The 21,720-nt window shown below is 46.1% G+C and overlaps 1 protein-coding gene across 1 annotated transcript; it reads left to right on the forward strand.

Moving 5' to 3' along the window:
- The first annotated feature begins 774 nt into the window (after window positions 1–774).
- Window positions 775–19,696, forward strand: LOC125944018 (uncharacterized). The gene is made up of 3 exons (XM_049663746.1): window positions 775–1,047; window positions 10,046–10,111; window positions 19,472–19,696. Exons 1-3 carry the CDS (start codon window positions 856–858, stop codon window positions 19,628–19,630), a joined length of 417 nt encoding a protein of 138 aa, XP_049519703.1. The 5' UTR covers window positions 775–855; the 3' UTR covers window positions 19,631–19,696.
- The last annotated feature ends 2,024 nt before the right edge of the window (window positions 19,697–21,720 follow it).

The following is a 21,720-nucleotide window of genomic DNA, read 5'->3' on the forward strand; positions in this document are numbered from 1 at the left end:
ATAATTACTGTGTGCACTCTATGTTACCTCGATGTGCACTCGAGGGAGTGCACAGCCAGGTAACATAGAGTGCACACACAGGTAACATCCTGCCGTAAACACAAAGGACACATCCTACAGGAAAGAATCAGTTTGCTTCCTCGAGTCGTACGAAAGAATGAGTAAACATGCGGTACACACGAAGTATGTTTCCTCAAGGTCACATAAAGGGCAAGGAAACATAAAGGTCACATAGGGCACAAGAAGGAAACAGACAGGAAACATAAAGGTCGTGGCCATTTTCATGGGGGTAATGTACCTCTTTGTTTTCGTAATTGCGTCAGGTAAACAGAACACCATTTTATCGCGAGAAACAATCAGCAGTGGTAAATACTGCTAAGAATTGCGTTAAATTATTCTACCTTTCGTTTTCCTCGTCTGAGCGATGCACATTCTACTAATACTTGAAGGTACTACATATCTTACGTGAAATCTCACGTACGAACAGCCTTGTGAAAATGCGCCCAGAACAGTCGCGTTTCAAGCAAGCGCTTCAACGCGCCGCATGCGATACGATATGAAGCGGGCGGTAGCGGCCGCGCGCTTCGCTCACTGGGCAAGGAGGCAAGGGCGCGGAGAGGAGGAGTTTGCGCTACCTTTGAAAAATACAGGGACCTTAGAAAACTGTCGCGAGAAGGCTCTACTGCGCCTCCTGACAGCGCCCCCAATGTGGAAATGTCAAGCAGCGCGGTCGCGCCGTGGTGCACTGTGCAGTCTCCGCTTTGTTTACATTGTTTCGCCCGCGCTTTCCTTCGCTGCTCGTGCTCACGGCGCTCCGTTTTCGACAGCGGCAGATCGCGTGCTCGCTGAACAGCGATGCAAAGACTGCAATGCGGTTTCAAGAAGGTTGCCGACGTCGACAGCTTTTTTCGTGGCGGCAACCTCAAGAAAGGGGAGTGTCTGCTTCCACACGTGTATGGCGTTGAACAAATTGTGGGCGGTGATGTGACAGTGAAGGCAAAGTGCGTGTCGGAGTTGTCCAACAAGATATACGACATCGAGTTAGAGGTACACATCAAGTTCAGTAATTTGGTCACTTTATTTCTCTATGGTGCAATCACAAAGCGTTCGTGCATGCTTGCAGTGATGTGCCGAGGCGGTGGCGATTGCGGCTGGTTTCGTTGGTCACTGGGTGCGCACACACGGCTGTTCTCATTTTGGCTCCCATGGAGTGGCAGTCGCACTGTCAGCACAGAAAGAACACATGCATTAGGCACCAATAAGACAATAAAATTAATTAACGATGTAAGTACTACATATGCGCATATAGCCTTATATCATGCTGTATAAATATTTAATGTATATCATGCCTTATTCAATGCAGATGTTAGAGTCATGGCAACTCATTCCATTAGTGAGTAAGGTATGTTTTCATTGCTCATGATAAATCGCTCGTACAGACTGCTCCGCGAAATGAACCCAGATCACGGTAACCAACCGGCGTTTACCTTGGGGCCAAAGCACTAATCTACTTTCTCGTCGGGCGAATGCCCCGCCGCAGCTAAAGTAAGCTCACACCGATGGCCGGCTACACGAAACGAATATTCTTGGCATGAAGAGTGAAGCAGGAAGAATGTGCAAGGTGGCTATTACTCTAAAGCATGCTTGGATGTTGTGAACCTAGAAAGCATGGCCACGCAACAAACATGACGCGCATGTCTCGGGCAGCTGCTTTCCGATCTGCCGCTTACGGACGCACGCGATGACCACAGCTTGAATTAAATACGGATTGGTACCACACAAAAGACAAGTAGCGCGCGGACCCTTTTGTTGCTTGCACAACTAGCAATTTAAGTTGGAGCGCTTAGAAAAGGGATATAATTTTCTTTAGCTCGTCCTTGCCTATCGCGAGTGAATGAACAGTACAATCAAATAAATTCGGGGGTTTTACGTGCCAAAACCACGATATCATTATGATGCACGCTGTAATGGAAGGTCTCAGGAATAATTTTGACCACCGGGGGTTCTTTAACGTTCACAAAAATCAAAGTACACGGTAAGAAGTGTATTCTTGCATTTCGCCTCCATCGAAATACGGCCGCTGTGGCCGGGAATGCAAGCTCGCGTCGTCGAGCTTAGCGGCGCAACACGTATGCATTTACCGCTAATCTAACACGGCGGATGTCACTGTACGATTCAACTACGCGACACGTCTGAACAAACAACTATGCGGTAAATACAGGCATATTACTATTGTGTTTTTACCGAGCGGCCTTGACATTGCACGCGAATGCGAAAGTACGTGACTTACTTGGCGTACTGCAGTTATTCATGCTTGTCGCCTGTCCTTCTCGTACCACCTCCCTGGAATTCTGTAGGACTTCACGGGCGGCTTTCGACCTTTCGAGGCTGTTGTAGCAATCAACAACACAGCAGTATTGTCTGCCACCTTTCCTGGTTGATAAGGTCGCACTCGCCGTCGCGAAAATAACGCGGACGATCGCTCGCGCCCTAGAAAACACGGGCGCGCGCTGGCCCAGCGACGACCTTCGACACTTCCATCCTTCCGCCAGGGGAGTATTCGGCGCTGGTGCCGCGCGGGCAAACTTGAGGTTGCCTCGTCTATACGACGCTACGACGCCATTGTGTCACTCGCTCTTCTTTTCCGACGCCTCGCGCTTGTGTGAAACGACACGCGTCCACGCATCCAGTACCAGGTGTGACATTCCAAGGAGGAGTGCTTCGACGAAGAAACGCAAGATATTGACTCTTGAAAACAAAATGGCCATCTTGGACACCGTTTCTGGAGGCCAAAAAAAGTAGGATGTAGCTGCCAAATTTGGCATCATAGCTAGTTCTTTGTCCACAATTTTAAACGCGAAAGATGCGATTCGCGGTCGAGGGCGCATTAGAATCGAGTAAATACGCTAAGCGTTTCTTTTTCAAACTTTCGTGCCGAACCTGCATGTAACTAAATCCTCTTTATAACGAAGTTTTTCGGGAATATGTCAATTTCGTTATATCCAGGTTTAACTGTATTAAATTTATTTATTTGGAATTACATGTCGCAAAGCTACCTATTCTGACTGAATGTGGCGCGTGCTTGGTGGCATGTGCAGTCAAAAAGGTAAACTCACAATTTGAACGTAAAATGAAATATGATCTTGGTTGTATTTCGCAATACAGAATTTTCTTAGTATATGATTAGATAATAGCCTTTTGAATTCATCGTCCAGTGCGCGGACAGAGGATATATTTCTGGCCGCTAAAGGCAAGATGAATGGAAGAAATGTAATTATATGATGACACCAATGATTACGGGAAACATCCCTCGCAGGGGCGTCTGCGCAAGCAGGCGTTTGGTGAGTTGCGCCACCACGTAACCGAGCACATGGGGCTTGGACCCTACCGCGTGTAGCCGAGCGCGGCTTAGCCGTGTCTGGGGAAAGAGGGATCCTGGTGGTTGAGCCGATGCCGGGTGTTTTGGACCTTTATGGACCCCCGGCGGAGGCAACACACCTCTTCGGCCTCTGCTTCACATAGACGGCACCCCTGGGCTGACCCACCCAGGGGAAATCGGCAGTTGCCTTTTCCTGTCCTCCTCTTAAATCTTCGTCTTTTTTTTCTTACTTCCAATCTTTCCTGTCTCCTTCTCACTTCTTATATTCTGATTTTCCAGGCAGCTAGGGTTAACCTTGTGTGAGATAGCCAACCTTGGTTATATCATATTTGGTTATAGTGGTTGTGTACAGCTGGCGTTGGCAGGTCTTGTTCATAACAACCCTGTCGCGTCCCCTTGTTGGGCTCCGCGGTGGGCGGCTGGCACTGCTGCCGAAATCAATTTAATTTGTATGGCATCCTCATACCCCAAACTGCCTGCTCGCCCTCTCATAAAAAGAGGGCGCACCGATGAATCCTTGAACTTCTTCGCAAAGACCACCGAAATTTTCCCACGTTTCCACGTGATTCACTGTGAAAGCACTGAAAAGAAAGCGACAAACATTTCACCCTTCTTGGTTTCAAAATGTCTCACGGAGGTCATTGGAATTGGCTACAAAGCCACCAAGATGGCAAGTGGTGACCTTCTGATTGAAGTAAAAGACAAAATGCAGTATGAAAAACTTACAAACCTGGTGGCTTTTGGCGATAAAACCATATCTGTGACTGCACACCGAACAATGAACACCGTCAATGGTGTGGTTTCAGACGGCGACCTAATGGATTTGACTGATAAAGAACTCCTGAATGGATAGAAAGAAGAAAACGTTATAAATGTACAACGCATAAAAATCAGGCGTGACAACAAAGAACTACCAACCAAACACATAGTACTTACTTTTGGCTCTAGCACACTCCCGGATGCAATAGAAACAGGCTACCTTAAACTGCGTGTAAGACCTTACATTCCAAATCCACGACGCTGCTACAAGTGTCAGAGGTTTGGCCATGCCTCTCAAAGGTGCCGAGGACGACAAACTTGTGCGAAATGCGCTACAAAAGATCACTCTGCTGAAGAATGTACTGCTGAGGCCCATTGCGCGAACTGCGATGGCGACCACCCGGCATATTCCAGATCTTGCGCAGCGTGGAAGAAAGAAAAAGAGACAATTACAATCAAAGTGAAAGAGACTATCAGTTTCCGGGAAGCATGACAGCGTTTGTCACCTTCATTTTCATTGAAACCTTCTTTTGCCGAAGTGGTGCAACAGGGGGCAGCATCACGACGGACCCCGGCGGTTGCCCAAACCACGCGCAGCGTACTGAGGCGGCTGCCACCCGCCCCCATGGTGGGAGCAGCTAAGGCTGCCCTGCCCTTCTCGAAATCGGCCACACCAGAGGCTTCCACTAGCGTTGGCAGCAGCCATCGAAGCTCAGAGGCTAAGGAGGACCGATCGGCTTCCGGGCTGGTGAGGCCACAGCCTTCGTACCTCGAGGCGAAGGCTACACGACGTACACATCGCTCGTCAGAGCGAGTGTCCAGCGCTTCGCAAGAGGCTATGGACACTACTCCAAGCAAGATGGTGCAGCCAGCACCTAATGAGCGGCCAAATACTTTGGACCGCTCTAGAAAAGACAAAACCAAAATTACAGGGCCGCAAACGGCTCTGTAATCTAAGGCAACACTTCCTTTTTGTACACACAGCACCAATTTACTTTCATTATGGATGCACAAATCATTCAATGGAACGTCAGATGCCTTATTAGGAACCTCGACGATGTCCAAGAACTTCTTTACCAACACAATCCAAAAGTGCTGTGTGTACAGGAAACGCACTTAAAATCGAAACATACAAATTTTCTCCGACAGTATGTTACGTTTCGTAAAGATCGCGATGATGCTCTCGCATCATCAGGCGGTGTTGCCATTGTAATTCACAAAAGCATAGCATGTCAACGTTTGCAGCTACAAACGCCCCTTGAAGCAGTGGCAGTTCGACTTGTCCTTCTGAACAAACTCATCACCATTTGCTCGCTTTACATACCCCCACATTACCACTTACACAAACATGAATTTCAGTCCTTTATAGACGAATTGCCAGAACCTTATCTTCTTCTTGGCGATTTCAATGGACACAGCAGTCTGTGGGGCGACTCTCGTATCGATGCTCGAGGCCGTCTTGTTGAACAATTTCTTTTTTCCTCTGGTGCGTGTCTCCTGAATAAGAACGAACCTACATTTTACTGTATCGCAAATAGAACCTTTTCTTCTATTGATCTTAGCATAGCTTCCCCGTCTCTATTTTCAGAACTTGAATGGGAAGTTATAAAAAACCCTTACGGGAGCGACCATTTCCCAGTACTGCTGAGAGAAACAAGACAACACGAATCTCCACCACAGGCTCCCCGGTGGAAGGTCGATGCATCGGATTGGAAGAAATTCCAGACACTTACCAGTACGATCTTCTGGACTGACATGTCCTCACTCGGAATTGATGGTGCCGCCGAGTATTTTTCTAACTTTATAATTGATGCATCTTCCAAGTGTATCCCCCAAACAAGTGGACTTTCTAGCAAACGTCGTGTTCCGTGGTGGAATGAACAATGCCGCAATACACGTAGGCAGCAGAACAAAGCATGGAGGCAGCTTCGCGATTATCCTACTGCTGAAAACCTTGTAAATTTCAAGAAAATAAAGTCCCAAGGTAGGAGAACACGCAGACAAGCCAGGAGAGACAGCTGGAAAACATTTTTATCAAGTATCAACTCGTACACGGATGAGGCCAAGGTTTGGAGCAGGGTCAATAGAGTAAGAGGACGACAAACACATCCACCTCCCCTGGTACACACGCAGGGAGACAGCCTTGAGGACCAAGCGAACCATCTGGGTGCACATTTTGAACATGTGTCCAGTTCATCACACTATTCACCAGCATTTATAAGACATAAATAAGCAATAGAAAAACGAAAAATAGACCGAAAGAGCAATGGGAACGAGCCATATAACCTACCTTTCTCCCTAGCAAAGCTGCATGCATCACTCACCTGTTGCAAGCAATCTGCCCCAGGCCCTGACCGTATACTATATGACATGTTGAAAAACCTACCCTCTGAAACGAAGAAAACCCTTCTCTGTCTCTATAATTCTATATGGACCTCCGGCGAGATTCCCTCTGCCTGGAAAGAGGCCATAGTGATCCCTATCCTGAAGCAGGGCAAGGATCCATCGTTCGTATCGAGTTACAGGCCCATAGCTCTAACAAGCTGCCTCTGCAAAGTCTTCGAGAAGATGATAAACCGCCGTCTGATACATTTCCTAGAATCAAACAAGCTGCTTGACCCATACCAGTGCGGTTTTCGCGAGGGTCGATCCACCACTGACCATTTGATACGTATTGAGGCACAGATACGGGAAGCTTTTGTTCACAAACAATTCTTTTTATCTGTGTTCCTAGACATGGAAAAGGCCTACGACACAACATGGCGGTTCGGTATATTGAGAGACCTTTCCCACTTTGGTATACGTGGTAATATGTTAAATGTCATTGAAAGTTACCTGCCGAATCGCACATTCCGTGTTCAGGTTGGCAGTGCTTTATCACGACCTTTTGTGCAGGAAACTGGAGTGCCACAGGGTGGGGTGCTCAGTTGCACTCTCTTCATTATAAAAATGAATTCCTTGCGTCTATACATCCCACGCAACATGTTTTATTCAACGTATGTCGATGATGTACAGATTGGATTTAAATCATGCAACCTTGCAATCTGTGAGCGGCAGGTTCAGCTTGGTCTGAACAGGGTGGCTAAATGGGCAGACGAGAATGGGTTCTGCCTAAATCCACAAAAGAGCACCTGCGTCCTTTCTTCTCGAAAAAGAGGACTGTACCGTGACCCCGACATTGACCTGCAAGGACAAAGTCTACCTGTAAAAACGAAACACAAATTCTTAGGCATAATTCTTGACACAAAGCTAACATTCATACCACACCTAAAACATCTAAAAAATGCATGAAAACAATGAATATTTTAAAAGTGTTGTCACGCACTACATGGGGTAGTGACAAAAAGTTTCTGTTAAACTTGTATAAAAGCCTCATACGAACACACCTAGACTACGGGGCCATAATTTATCAGTCAGCCACCCCAACCGCGTTGAAGATGCTGGACCCCGTCCACCATCTAGGTATTCGCTTGTCTACAGGTGCCTTTAGGACAAGCCCTGTAGAAAGCCTTTACGTGGAATCCAATGAGTGGTCACTCCACTTGCAGAGGACCTACACAGCTTTTATGTATTTCCTTAGAGTGAATGCAAACAGTGAACATCCCTCATATTCCACCGTAAATGACTTGTCCAGCTCCCACCTCTTTCATAACCGACCTGCAGTAAGAGAGCCCTTCTCGTTGCGTGTGAGAAGTCTGGCAGAGGAAATGGATGTCCCACTCTTTGAACATCGTCTAATGACACCCACTATAGAGGTCTCACCGTGGCAGTGGCAGATTGTAGACTGTGATTTGTCTTTTTTACATGTTACGAAGCACGCCCCGGTTACACACATTCGAATGCACTTCCTTGAACTGCAGCATAAATACTCCTGTCCGGAATTCTACACTGATGCATCAAAGTCTCATGCTGGCGTCTCTTATGCAGCGGTTGGTCCATCATTTTCAGATGCTGACGCCCTGCACCCCCTAACGAGCATTTTCACAGCAGAGGCTTATGCAATACTGTCGGCTCTTAAATACATCAAAGAATCGAAAATACCAAAAGCAATCATCTACACAGACTCGCTGAGCGTAGTAAAAGCCTTAAAATCTCTTAAGAGGCACAAAAATCCTGTAATAGTATCGCTTTATTCATTCATATGTAGTATTTATGCGTCTGGGCAGCATGTTGTGGTGTGCTGGGTGCCAGGACACTGAGACATCGAGGGAAATGTACTGGCAGACCAGCTTGCCCCATCCATCAAGGCAAAAGCTGGCAACACATCTATGCTCGTCCCTTTTTCGATATGAAGCCATACCTGCGCAAGAGACTTAGAGTCCACTGACAACGTTTGTGGGACGGCCAGACTCATAACAAGCTTCATTTAATTAAGCTCCGTTTAGGGAACTGGCCATCGACCACGAAATCTAGAAGAAATGATGTCCTATTCTGTAGGCTCAGAATAGGACACACTTACGGCACACATAATTACCTGTTGTCTGGAGGCGAACCCCCGACCTGTACTAGATGTGGGGAAGCACTTACTGTACTTCACATCCTAGTACAGTGTGCAATAATAGAACCTGAAAGAAAAAAGCACTTTGTTCAAGCCTATAAAGAGAATATACCCCTTCATCCAGCGATGTTTTTACATAACGACCCGATATTTCAGAACGATTCAGTTTTAGCCTTTTTAAACGACATCAACATTTTGCAAGTTCTTCGCCCGAGAGATTCGTAGCGGCATCCTCTTTGAGAGGACGCTGCTGCGACCGCATATTTGAAATGCACTCTCCTCCAGACCCTTGCTCCTAAGGGTCTCGTGAGGCAGTAGTGCCTTGTATCGCTTACAACTTTTTATACTATATTCATTGTGCCCCTATCACGTCATTGTCATGATTTTATTAATTTTGTCTGTTTTACGCACCTTCAGTGCGCAGGATTTTAGGCCCCTTTACAGCCACCCTACACCTACCCACTGTCATTGATCATACCATTGCTCACTCAGTACAATACGTCTTGGAGCTCTTTGGCCATAGCTGGCCCTTGCGCCACAAAACAACATATATCATATGCGGGAAACATGACCTATATTGGTGATCTCCCACCATTTGTTATCACAATGTTAAATTTAGCATAATTTATCACCTGCCAATTTACGTTGTGAAGACAGATGCCATTAAGAAGGTTGACACTACTTAAAAGAAGATATGCATAAAGGCTAACTAGCCGGGACGTTGTTTCTACTGCGCTGCAGCTGTTGCCGCATGTGCTCTGTCGGGTCAACATGTTACCCACGCGTATGCTTAGAACACAGTTCGATGAGCTCTAGCACAACGCTAAAGATTGAAAATGTTTTCTGAGCATCACCATGTTTGCGAAACAGCTTATTTGTTCTTTTTCTTACTCGGCATGGTAGATTGGGACACCTGTCTGAAGCAAAACGGTATCTCTTATCATGGCTTTAATAAAAAGAAAAGGAGCGTATTGTTCAATTTATCGAGAGAGAGAGAGAGCGAGACAGGAATGGCAGGGTGGTTAACCAGAGGCGAGTTTCTGGTTTGCTACCCTGCATTGTGGTGGGGGATGCAGGGGTTTGAAAGATGGCAACGAGACAGAGAGTAGAAAAAACTATCGAGCAGTGTCTCAGTCTACGAGTATGTACTTGCCACCTACTCACTAAGCAGGCATGCTCTAGGTCTAAATCTAAATAAGACAAAAAAATTGTTGACGACGGGTTTCCTTTGCGGTCGTCACTCTTCATACTTTTATTGAGTACTTATGTGGCAATAGGCATGAAATGTGTCTTCCGAATGTGAAGTTCCTAGCCATACCAGAGTAATGACAATTTTATGACTCTAGCGCGTATATTATTTTTATTAGACATGCTTTTTATTTGTTATTTCTTATATTTACTTTCCTTAGATACAAGTTGGATGCACATATACATGCAATGGTGTGAGAACAACTTCATCAGCAAACGAATGCATCGTACGTAGTTTTACTTTTTATATCTCATATTTAAAATAAATTGACTGCAAATGATTGCCACAAGGTCTCACCTTATCTTTCCTTCTGGAAAAAGATTTTGCATATGCATAATATGAGTTGTGGCCCAATGCCATGCTTATGACGAAAAAAAATGTTTAGGTGGTGAATCGAACTACCATCTATTAACCCGACAGACATTTTGGGGATTATTAGATTTCTTCATGCCAGTGGGATAAAAAAAGCTTCCTATATTCTCCAGGTATACACTTGTACAGAAAATATTGGTCTCGCGCTTTCGGAAAATAAGAGGGTTTTTTAAAACATCTCCCATGGTTTTCCTAAGTTCATGACAGTGTAATAGCGCGTTTTTTCAACACTAAAATAAAAGTGTCCCTTTTTATCACTCCCAAGGCATCTTCACAAACATATAAACAAAGAGAGGTGGCCCACATTTTTTTGGACCGACTTTGTCCCGTAACCGCTTTCTGATGGCATTTTGTGTACGTGTGAAAGTCATCTCTGGAATCGCCGAAGACGGGAATGAAATTGTGTGTTTCCCGGGATCGAGGTTCCCCAGTGGTTAGTGTTACCACAAACATGCGGAATTCGCATTATTTCTTCCAAATCGGAGAGACGCAGTCGCAGTTGCAATTTTTTTTGTTCCGACTTGAGACGCTGTTTCGTTGCATCTTTTTTGGCAGCCATTTCCTGACGTGCCTTCACAACTTATTTGTGGTCTATAATAGAGTGCTCGTCTGCCGAAGCTCATAGTGGCACACCCTGGAGCCCCAAGCGCTCGCCCAATGCAGTTAGCGCAGCTAAGTTCATCGTCATCGCTGTCCAATAAAAGCTCAGAACAACCGGCTTTGTCCTGTCATCGCGGACGCAAATTTCTAATGGCACATTCTTCTGGGAAAAGTGTGCATTCAATGTGTAGCCTCGGTGTTTCCCACATATGAAAATGGCGGCTGTCACGCACCACATCACAAAGCTTTTACCACAATTTAAAAAAAAAACTAAGAATGACACATTCCCTCTGAAAAAAAAAACGTTTGCGCAGATAAAGGGTTTCTACAAAAAATACACAAATCTTAATCGGCATCACAATGAAACTAGCAAAATACACCTAAAAGAGTTCGAAGTTGCACTTGGTGACCGTGTGCTGGTTCGTTCGATGCGAGGCGAGTCAGTGAAGTGGCTTCCTGGAAAAGTTACGCGAGTGTATCTTGGGCTGTATATATTCTTGTTCATGTATGGTACTATTGTCAATAGTTGCTTTATGCTGCCAGTATGCAGCACGGACAATGAAGCCGTTTCTTGAAGCCTGTGCCTCCCTCACCGGAAACAACAAACTGGCTACTAGGACGGGATAGAACAAAAACGGAAGATGGCAACGGCGGTCGGCAAGCTACCGGAATTTGATTCCAACAGCGGAAGCTTGGACGTCTTCGTAGAACGCTTCGTACTGTACATCTCGGCTAATGAGGTCGCCGAGGCGAAGAAGCTACATCTATTACTGAGCGCCATCGGAGAAGAAGCGTATGTGACGCTGCGAAGCCTGGTCCTACCAAAGACGCCCAGCACAGCAACGTACAAGGAAGTCGTGGCGGCGCTGCAGAAGCACTATTCCGCAAGGCGTTCAGTGGTGAGTGAAAGATACCACTTTAATCAAAGGAAGCAAGCACCTGAAGAAAGTGTCACAGACTTCGTGGTCCAGATCAAGAAATTGGCAGCCTCATGTGATTTCGGCAGCTTCCTGAAACAAGCACTTCGGCACCGCCTGATAACAGGTCTGAATTCCGAGGCCATACGTTGCCGGTTGCTGGCGATGACCGAAACCGAGCTCACCTGGGACCGTGTTTGCAACATCGCTACAGCCGTGGAGATGGCAGCGAGAGATGCATTGGGAAGGGTTGCGGAAAACAGCACTGCACAGTCGTACGGCAGCAGCGACGTCCACTGGCAGAGCAAATCATCGAAGCTGCGACCGCGCACAGAGGCGGAGGCATCCAGCGGCTAGGGCCCCGACAATCCGACACCAAGGACTTCGATGCAAAGAACTAAGTCAATTTGTCAGTGATGCGGGGGGCGCACGCACCTGTAAATTGTCCGTTCTTGAAGAGCTCTTGTTATAAGTGTCAAAAGGAAGGTCATATCGCGAAAATGTGCAAAAGCAGAGTTGTACTTCAATTAGAGCCGGAACCTCCAGACACAGGTTTGCTTACGCTTTTTCACACCGATAACCGTTCGGGCAGTCCTGCCATTGTAATAAATGTACGGGTGAACGGGAAAGAGGTACCCATGGAATTAGACACAGGCGTGGCAGTTTCCGTAATGTCGGAAGCAGAGTGCACGAAGCATTTCCCAAGTGCTAATTTCAGGCAAGCTGATATTAAACTTGTTACGTACAATGGCACGCCGGTTGATACCATAGAAATAATTGATGTTGAAGTGAGCTACTATGAGCAGTGCTTTCATTTGCCTTTAGTATTTGCTAATGAGACTAAAGGCGCGAGAATGCCTACGTTGTTTGGCCGCAACTGGCTCTGTAAAGTGAAAATCCGGTGGCATGAAGTAATGCAAGTGAACGCACTGACGAAGGAAATACCCTTGACTGACAAATATCGCGAAGTGTTTGAGCCTGGTTACGGAGCAATAACAGGTTTCGAGGCAAGCATTGTTTTTAAAGAGAACGCTTCACCTGTATTCTGTAAGGCGCGACCGATGCCGTACGCACTGCGCGAACAAGTCGAGCAGGAACTGGCCAACATAGAAAAAGCTGAAGTCGTATATCGGCTGCGCCACAGTACTTGGGCGACCCCTCTGGTGATTGTTCCAAAGAAAAACAGCGGTAGACACACTTGCCGTATTCTAGATAGCGACACAACACAGCCAAGGCTGTATTTCGCTGCTTGTCCATGGCGTCCCTTGAACACTGTACCGATTCTGCCAATGTCGACGATCAGGAGTCGCTGGCTTCCCGCGCATTGACTTCGAGGCTGGGAGGAAGTACTGCGTGTATATGTCCAAGACCCCAAGGAGAGTTCGTATATGTCCAAGGAGAGTTTCAACAGTTCTGCCAATTCTATCTTATAACTCGAATTTGACACTTCCAAGTTTTGGCGTTTCTTTATTAGGTCCTTTGCTACTTCGGAGAGCTTACCTACTGGTGACCTTGGTGCCTTATCTCCCACTTCAATTGCTGCTTCTGAGACCAGCCTAGTTACGGTTTAATTCATTACCTCTATGTTGTCTTCCTCTTCCTGTTCTAAAGCTGCATATTTGTATCCAAGCACTAGTCTGAATTAGTCTCCTTTTACCCTTACTGCGTCTAGGTTGGCATGTTTCTTAATAACTAACTTTATTGTTTCTCTCTTAAAATTGAGAGAAATCCTAGACCTCACTAACCTATTGTCACTGCACTTTACCCTACCTAGCACTTCTACATCCTGCACTATGTTGGGATCGGCAGAGAGTATGAAATATCTTTCATTTCTTGTTTTTCCATTAGGGCTTTTCCAGGTCCACTTCATGTTGCTGCGCTTCCTGAAGAATGTATTTATTATTCAGAGCCTATTCCTTTCCGCGAATTCTACCAACATCTCCTCTCTAGCGTTCCTAGAATCGATGTCATAGTTACCAAATGCTTGCTCACCAGCCTGCTTTTCCCCTACTTTTGCATTGAAGTCGCCCATGACTATACAGTATACTGAGTTTGCACCTTTCTCATTGCTCATTCAACATCTTCATAAAACTGTACTATTTCTTCATCATCGTGACTGCAGGTTGGGGCGTAGGCTTGTACTACCTTCATTCTATATCGCTTATTCAGCTTTAGCACGGCGACGTCTACCCTCCCATTAATGCTGTAGAATTCATCAATGTTGCCCACTGTGTCCTTATGGACTAGAAATCCTACCCCGAATTCTTTCTTATCTGTAAGACCTCTGTAGCAGAGGACGTGGTCGTTAATCTTGATTATTGACTTGTATATTGATTATTGCATGTGTGATTATTGTAATGTATATTAAAAATAATTCATTCCTCTGTCCAAGGGATTGGACATAACAAGAAACAGAAACACGTATTATAAGGAGAAGTGGAAGTTTCGTAGCGCATTCACAAATACGAGTCCTAAAACGTGAACGGTCTTGGAGGGGGGAGGGTATTGAATACAGTTTCGCTAGAATATTGTAGCACTGATAACGATAGCACACATGCGAGGCCTGTGCTGCTGCTCAGCGTAAACAGATACCCGGAGGCTACCAGTCGTCATTTTTATATCGGACGCGACGGTGAGAGCGTATGTGGTGCAACTGCTTCGTTACATATTCCGGCAGCATTCCACACGCGCACCCATACACATGTTCCAAAGTGAGCCGACGTACGAAAATCGCTGTAGCCACCGCGGTGCCACCGAGTTTAATAACGACTACATTGCGGGACAGGATGGAAGATGTTTACTGCCAGGTGCCTCACCATCAATGCATGCATCAATGCAATGGAAATCCCAACCGCAATTTGCCCTGGGGGTATCGTGAATCAGTGGTGGCGTGAAGCAGAGGTAAGACACCCGGCTTCTAATCTGATGGCCGTAAGTTCCAATCCTCCTCCAGTCTGCTACAACATCTTCAGGCATGGAGTGGCGTCTGACACGGGCAAAGAAGAAAATATTATCGAGAGCTAGTGGGGCTATACTGGTCCATGTGCAACAAAATTATGACGTCCCACTAAGCTTCAACAAACTCACTATTGGCCTCCCTGGTGCAGTATTCGACCACCACCTACCTCATGACTCCTACAGGTAAACCATCGCCTTTAGTCCCCAGCGGCTGCGGAGCACCTGACCAAGGCGGCGGCCAAACCTGCGACGCGGCAGAGGATGCTAAGAACCTCTGGGTCCGGACAGGCCGCCACTGGAATCTGACCCTGACAACGTTCAACAAGCGCACCCTCTCAAGTGAGGCTAGCTTAGCAGGGCTATTTGAGTAATTGTCAGGCATTGCTTGGGATAATATTGCTACACGCGTGTGGTATTTGATTGTTTGACCGAGGCGCGCGGGCGCCATCACTCGAGAAAAGAAGAGGAAGAACGAGCACGCGTGTAGGAGAACCACACGCGTGTAGCATAATCGACCAGCGACACCGAGACGTGCACTTCCCGCCTGGTTCTTTGGTGCTTCTATGGTCTCCGTCGCGTCAGGTCGCCCTGTCAGAAAAACTGCTGTCGCGTTACACAGGCCCCTACCGAGTGCTTCGTGCCGTGACTCCTCTCACATACGAGATCGCCCCTGACGCCCCATCTGCTTCCCAGTTCACCGATGTCGTGCACGTTACACGACTGAAGCAGTATCACCCTCCCAGTGATGACATTTAGACGCTCCGGGACGTCGCTTCTGCCGCCGGGGGATTATGCTACACGCGTGTGGTATTTGATTGTTTGACCGAGGCGCGCGGGCGCCATCACTCGAGAAAAGAAGAGAAAGAACGAGCTGGGCTAGCGCTGTGAACCTAACCGGTCAGTGCTGCAACCGCTGTTGTAAATACATCCTGTAAATAGTTGCCCGTCTTTCCGACTCGTGCTTCGCGTAACAATATTAACAGCGAAGCTATTCACGCCAGCTGTTTTTGTGGTTCATATCAAGAAACTGTTGCGCCGTAGCCATGTCAACCAGGAGGAGGAGGAGAAGGCCGCGTGAATGCGCACGCGGTGTCCTTCTCGCCAGCTTCCTCCCTTCCTGATTCCGGCCTCTCTTCTCTCCGCGGCGCGCTGACCCAGGTGAAACAAAAAGCTGACTGATTGATATCGCGCGGCTAGCCTCCAACGCGTTCGGCGTTGGCAAGCAACAGCGTTATTGGCACTGTGCCAACCTTGGTTAGCCTGCCTGAGTTTCTGGCATGCCAGGAACGCCGCTGTCGCTCGTAGGCGCCGACGCGGCCAGCGGTAGTCACCTGAAATGTCGTGACAGGAAAGGAATCTCCGAAAATGATCGCTCGCGAATACCTTCCTGCATGCGTAGTTAAGTTAAACCAAGTTAAGACCTAGCAGCAACAAAGTTAATATCTAGCAGTAGCAGCCAGTAAGACTTGAAGATCGACATTTTCGTTGTCCCTAAGCTTTGCACGACTGAATGCAAACTTGCCCGCTTTTTGGCCTTAGCGAGGTTAAAAGAACTGGTTAGGCTTATACAGTGCCGATTACCGGCCACGTTCTCTGCTACACAGATATTCCAGATAAAAGAGAATTCGGGGTAGGATTTCTTGTCCATAAGGACATAGCGGGCAACATTGATGAATTCTACAGCATTAATGAGACGGTAGCAGTCGTCGTAATAAAGCTGTATAAGAGGTATAAAATGAAGGTAATCGAAGCCCACGCTCCAACCTCCAGTCACGATGATGAAGAAATAGTACAGTTTTATGAATATGTTGAATGAGCAATGAGAAAGGTGCAAACTCAGTATACTGTATAGTCATGGGCGACTTCAATGCAAAAGTGGGGGAAAAGCAGGCTGGCGAGCGAGCAATTGGCAACTATGACATCGATTCTAGGAATTCTAGAGGAGAGATGTTGGTAGAATTCGCGGAAAGGAATAGGCTCCGAATAATAAGTGCATTCTTCAGGAAGCGCAGCAACAGGAAATGGACCTGGAAAAGCCCTAATGGAAAAACAAGAAATGAAAGATATTTCATACTCTCTGCCGATTCCAGAATAGTGCAGGATGTAGAAGTGTTAGGTAGGGTAAAGTGCAGTGACAATAGGTTAGTGAGGTCTAGGATTTATCTCAGTTTGAAGAACGAAAGAACAAAATTCGTCAAGAAGTAACAGGCCAACCTAGACGCAGTAAGCGTAAAAGCAGACCAATTCAGGCTGGTGCTCGCAAACAAATATGCAGCTTTAGAACAGCAAGATGAAGACAACATAGAGGTAATTAATGAAGCCGTAACTAGGCTGATCTCAGAAGCAGCAATTGAAGTGGGAGGTAAGGCACCAAAGCAACCAGTAGGTAAGCTCTCTCAAGTGACGACGGACCTAATAAAGAAACGGCAGAACATGAAAGTGTCAAACTCGTGAGATAATATAGCATTCGCAGAACTCTCAAAACTGATCAACAAGAAGAAAATAAGGAATATTCGAAATTATAACAATGGGAAAAATTGAGGCAGCAGTAAAATATGGACGCAGCTTGAAATCACTGAGAAGAAAACTTGGAATAGGACAAGACAGGATGTATACACTGAAAGATAAGCAGGGTAATATCAGCAATTTCGATGACATAGTAAAAGCAGCGGAAGAATTCTATACGGACCTATACAGTACCCAGAGCAGCCAAGCTACTTTCATTCGAAGTAGTGATGTACAGTTAGGATACAGAAGCCCCTTCTATAACTAGCGATGAAGTTAGAAGGGCCTTGAAAGACATGACCAGGGAAAAGGCTGCTGGAGAAAATAGAATTACAGTCGATTTACAAGGATGGAGGAGATATCATACTTGAAAAGCTTGCGGCACTTTATCCGCAATGCCTCGCGACTTGAAGTGTACCAGAAAGCTGGAAGAAAGCTAACATGCACTAACCCATAAGAAGGGAGACGTTAAAGATTTGAAGAATTATAGGCCCATTAGCTTGCTTTCAGTATCGTATAAAATATTCACCAAGATAATTCACAATAGAACGAGGGCAACACTTTACTTCAGTCAACGAAGGGATTAGGCTGGCTTCAGGAAGGGAGTTTATACGATGGATCATATTAATGTCATCAATCAGGCAATCGAGATATCTGCGGAGTACAATAAACCTCCCTATATGAATTTCATAGATTATGACAATGCATTTTACTCAGTAGAGACATCAGCAATAATAGAGGCATTGCCTAATGGAGTACAGGAGGCATACGTGAATATCTTGGAAAATACCGACAAAGATTCCACCGCTACGTTGGTTCTCCACAAGAAACGTAGATAGTTGCTTATCATGAAAGCGCCAAGCAAGAAGAAACAATCTCTACAATGCTATTGACGGCACGGTTAGTAGAAGTACTCAGGCTCTTAGAATGGGAAGGCTTAGGAGTGAGGATGAACGGCGAATCTCTCAGCAACCTTCGTTTTAAGGATTACATTGCACTATTAAGCAAGAATGGAGACAAATTGCAATAAATGATTGAGGACCTTAACCAAGAAAGTGTAAGAGTGGGGTTGAAGATTAATATGCAGACGACAAAGATAATGTTCAATAGCCTGGCAAGAGAACAAGAATTGAGGATCACCAGTCAGCCTCCAAAGTCTGCAAAGGAGTACGTTTATCTAGGTCAGTTACTCACAGGGGACCCTGATAATAAGCAGGAAATTTACAGAAGAATAAAATTAGGTTGGAGTGCACAGCGCAGGCATTAGCAAATGCTGATTGGCAGCTTACTACTGTGTTTGAAAAGAAATGTGTACAATAACTGCATTCTACCGGTCCTAACATTTGTCGCAAAAATGTGGAGGTTAAGAAATAATCTCGATAACAAGTTAAGGACCGCACAAAGCGATGGAACGCAATACGTTAGGCTTAACGTTAAGAGGCAAGGAGAGAGCGGTGTGGACCAGAGAGCAAACGGGGATAGCCGATATTCTAATTGACAATAAGAGGCGGAAACAGAAGTGAGAGGCGATGTAATGCATATGATGGATAACCTGTGGACCATTAGAGTTCCAGAATGGATACCAAGAAAAGGGAAGCGCAGTCGAGGACGGCAGAGAACTACGCGGGGAGATAAATTTAGGCAATTCGCAGGCGCATGTTGGAATCAGCTAGCGCGAGACAGGGGTATTTGGAGATCGCAGGCAGAGTGCTTCGTACTGCAGTGTACATAAATATATTCTGATGATGATGGTAAATTGGTTTCCAAGGATCCAGTGAAAGTAGCAGGAACGAGTGAGCTTAGCCTTGTGATACGCAATTCTCAAAGTAATTTCGTGATTTGCGTTGTTTTGTGATTACAGCTTTACTGGCAGGTTACGGGTCGTGATTATAACTGAAAACTGGTGAGCTCTTCTAATTATAATAATGGTGCCCCATGTTGTTTAGTCGGCTGATCAATGTTTGGCTTACACTTATCCCTAAAGTAGCCGGTACCTGCCAGCTTTTTTAAAAAATAAATTCCGTGATAATAGCTTTCCGTAATGGTTGGTTTTGGTAGAATATAGAAAGTAGTTTCTACAGCAGAAACTCCCGCGATACATCAGCCTACTAGCCCGTTTCCTGAAGTTGCACAGAGCGGAATGGTTAAAGTTTTTGACGGAAATGAAGAAATGAGTTGAGTTCAAATTGGCTATTTACGTTATGTTGCTAACGACTACGTGACTTTGTTTCCAGATTATGTCAAGTACCGGCTTGAAGAAGATGCAACCAAGACTTCACTACATGTGCAAGCTCGGAACTTGCAGTAACAATGTATGCGTAACAAGTGATCTTCAAGTTGAATGCTGGCTAGATTCCTACAATGACATGTACAACAGACATAAAAGCTCATGACAAGAAAGGGCGTAAAAAGTGAAACGCTTGCTGGCAAGACACATTTGCTTTCTGCAACTGATAATATAAATCAGAAACATTTTTTGAAGTGTGTGAAATGTGCCTGCCTAATACATGAATAAACGAGCATTTTCGGAGATGGTCGTCTGGCCTCTGCAATCATTATCATAAGGTTTCTACTGGAGCTTGTTCGGATGACATCGTTCTGTTTACTGCGTTATACTGTTCCAGAAAGGACCAAATAGCAGCATCTTGCGTACATGTGCGCAGCATGTGTGTCAGTTTATTTTGTTTTCTCCTTTGTGCAACAGTACAGCGCAGTTAACAACACGATATCGTTATATTTATCGTAGAACTGAGTACACTTCAGTCATGTGAGTCATGACTGAACGAAAATTGCTAAATTGGGTGTGACTTTATGCCAGTCCTTGTCATGTCAATCTTCCGATTGTCACCATCATATTCTTGCAACCACTATTGCAGATATCGCTCCGTCGCCGTGAAAATCTCTCGTGAGTCAACCTCTACGTTATCGGGGGCGAAAACAACATGATGGCCACTATTGCAACAGGCGAGTAAACTTTTAGTACTGAGACTATGTGCAATAGAGAGACGAACGCACTTAACCCTAAGCTATTGGACTGCTTTAGCCCTCCACAAGTATTACAGGGTGCAAAATGCACCGCAAGGACTGAATTATAGAATTTATGCCAATGTCGGCAACACCATGCAGTAGCAGAACATGTTCTTGAGACTGTGTGAAGGTCTGCCACGAGAGCCTGATGTAATCACTATTAATGAGTTGAAATTTCGAAGAATCAAGCAGGTCAAGGAATCTTTCAAAAATTGTACGCACTGCACGGCTAAGCAGCTGCCTTATTATCTGCAGCTCATGTTGACAGTATGCCAGAGTTACAGGCTTGTCCAACGTTTAAGAATCTGTATGTAGAGAATGCGACAGCGGTGCACTCAACGCGAATTTTTGCCACCGTCGTCGCTGTCGGCGTTGCCGTATGGATCCGCATATATATATATATATATATATATTATATATGTAACGGTGCACAGATGGTCCGTGCATGGAAGCAGAGGAAGAGGAAGAATAAAGGCAGTGTTGGGGCGACCATGTTTGTCTCCGTCCGCAACCTCCTGCTCGCGTCACACAAGTCGACAGGATAAAGACCTGGCAGTCACCGCATCGAGCTCACATCGTCATGCAAGAATTTAACACCACGTGAACCCCATGCGCAGAGATCCACCACCTACACAGACCAGCATCATGACCGCACCATCGGAAGCCTTGGACGTCCCCAAGTACACTGGATCAGCGGACGATGGACCCGTAGAAGACTGGTTCCGCTTCTTCGAGTTCCACGCAACCGCTGCATCATGGTCGGAACGGGAGATGGTCGCCAGCTTCGATGAATACCTGACCGGTGAGGCATTTCGCTTCTACCTGACCCACATATTTGAATATAAAGAATCATGGAAACAAATCAAAGAAGAGATGATCAGTCGATTTAAAGTATACGCTGCAGACTCCCTCATTATCCAACAGCTGTAGAAATCGCAACTGGGTGGCCGTAGTCACCCGCAGTCTCCACGTAGCTATCATCATCAATGCCAACCAAAGCCACGCATGACTCGATCATCGACAATTTCCTCGAGTAGTGGTCCTCCCGAAAAGACGAAAGAAAGTCGCAAGCCTACCCTGATTTCACCACTCACAATGGACATATATAGTAAAGCCTCCGGTCGCTGAGCAATATCCAAGTCGCTTCGCTTCAAGACCAAACCTTCCACCAGGTTTCAGTACCGTGCAGGAGTCGCGAATATGTGCGTCTTCATCATGCTATCGAACTCCTGCCATCGCGAATCCATCAGATGCGTTCACTGCGTCTTATACGTGCGACCCGCCGCCTGGTTTCCAGTCACGCCAGGACCCTATGACGCTCATTCCGCAGCCTGTGCTTCACAGAATTGCTTCGTTCGCGCATGGCACATCAAATTTTCCAGAGTCGGACCTATCACTGGAAGCGCGTGGTGAAGTCACGTCTACAGCCACATCATCCAATAATAGAGCATCCAGG

This window comes from Dermacentor silvarum, chromosome 3 (assembly GCF_013339745.2).
Source record: "Dermacentor silvarum isolate Dsil-2018 chromosome 3, BIME_Dsil_1.4, whole genome shotgun sequence".
Classification (NCBI taxonomy): Eukaryota; Metazoa; Arthropoda; class Arachnida; order Ixodida; family Ixodidae; genus Dermacentor; species Dermacentor silvarum.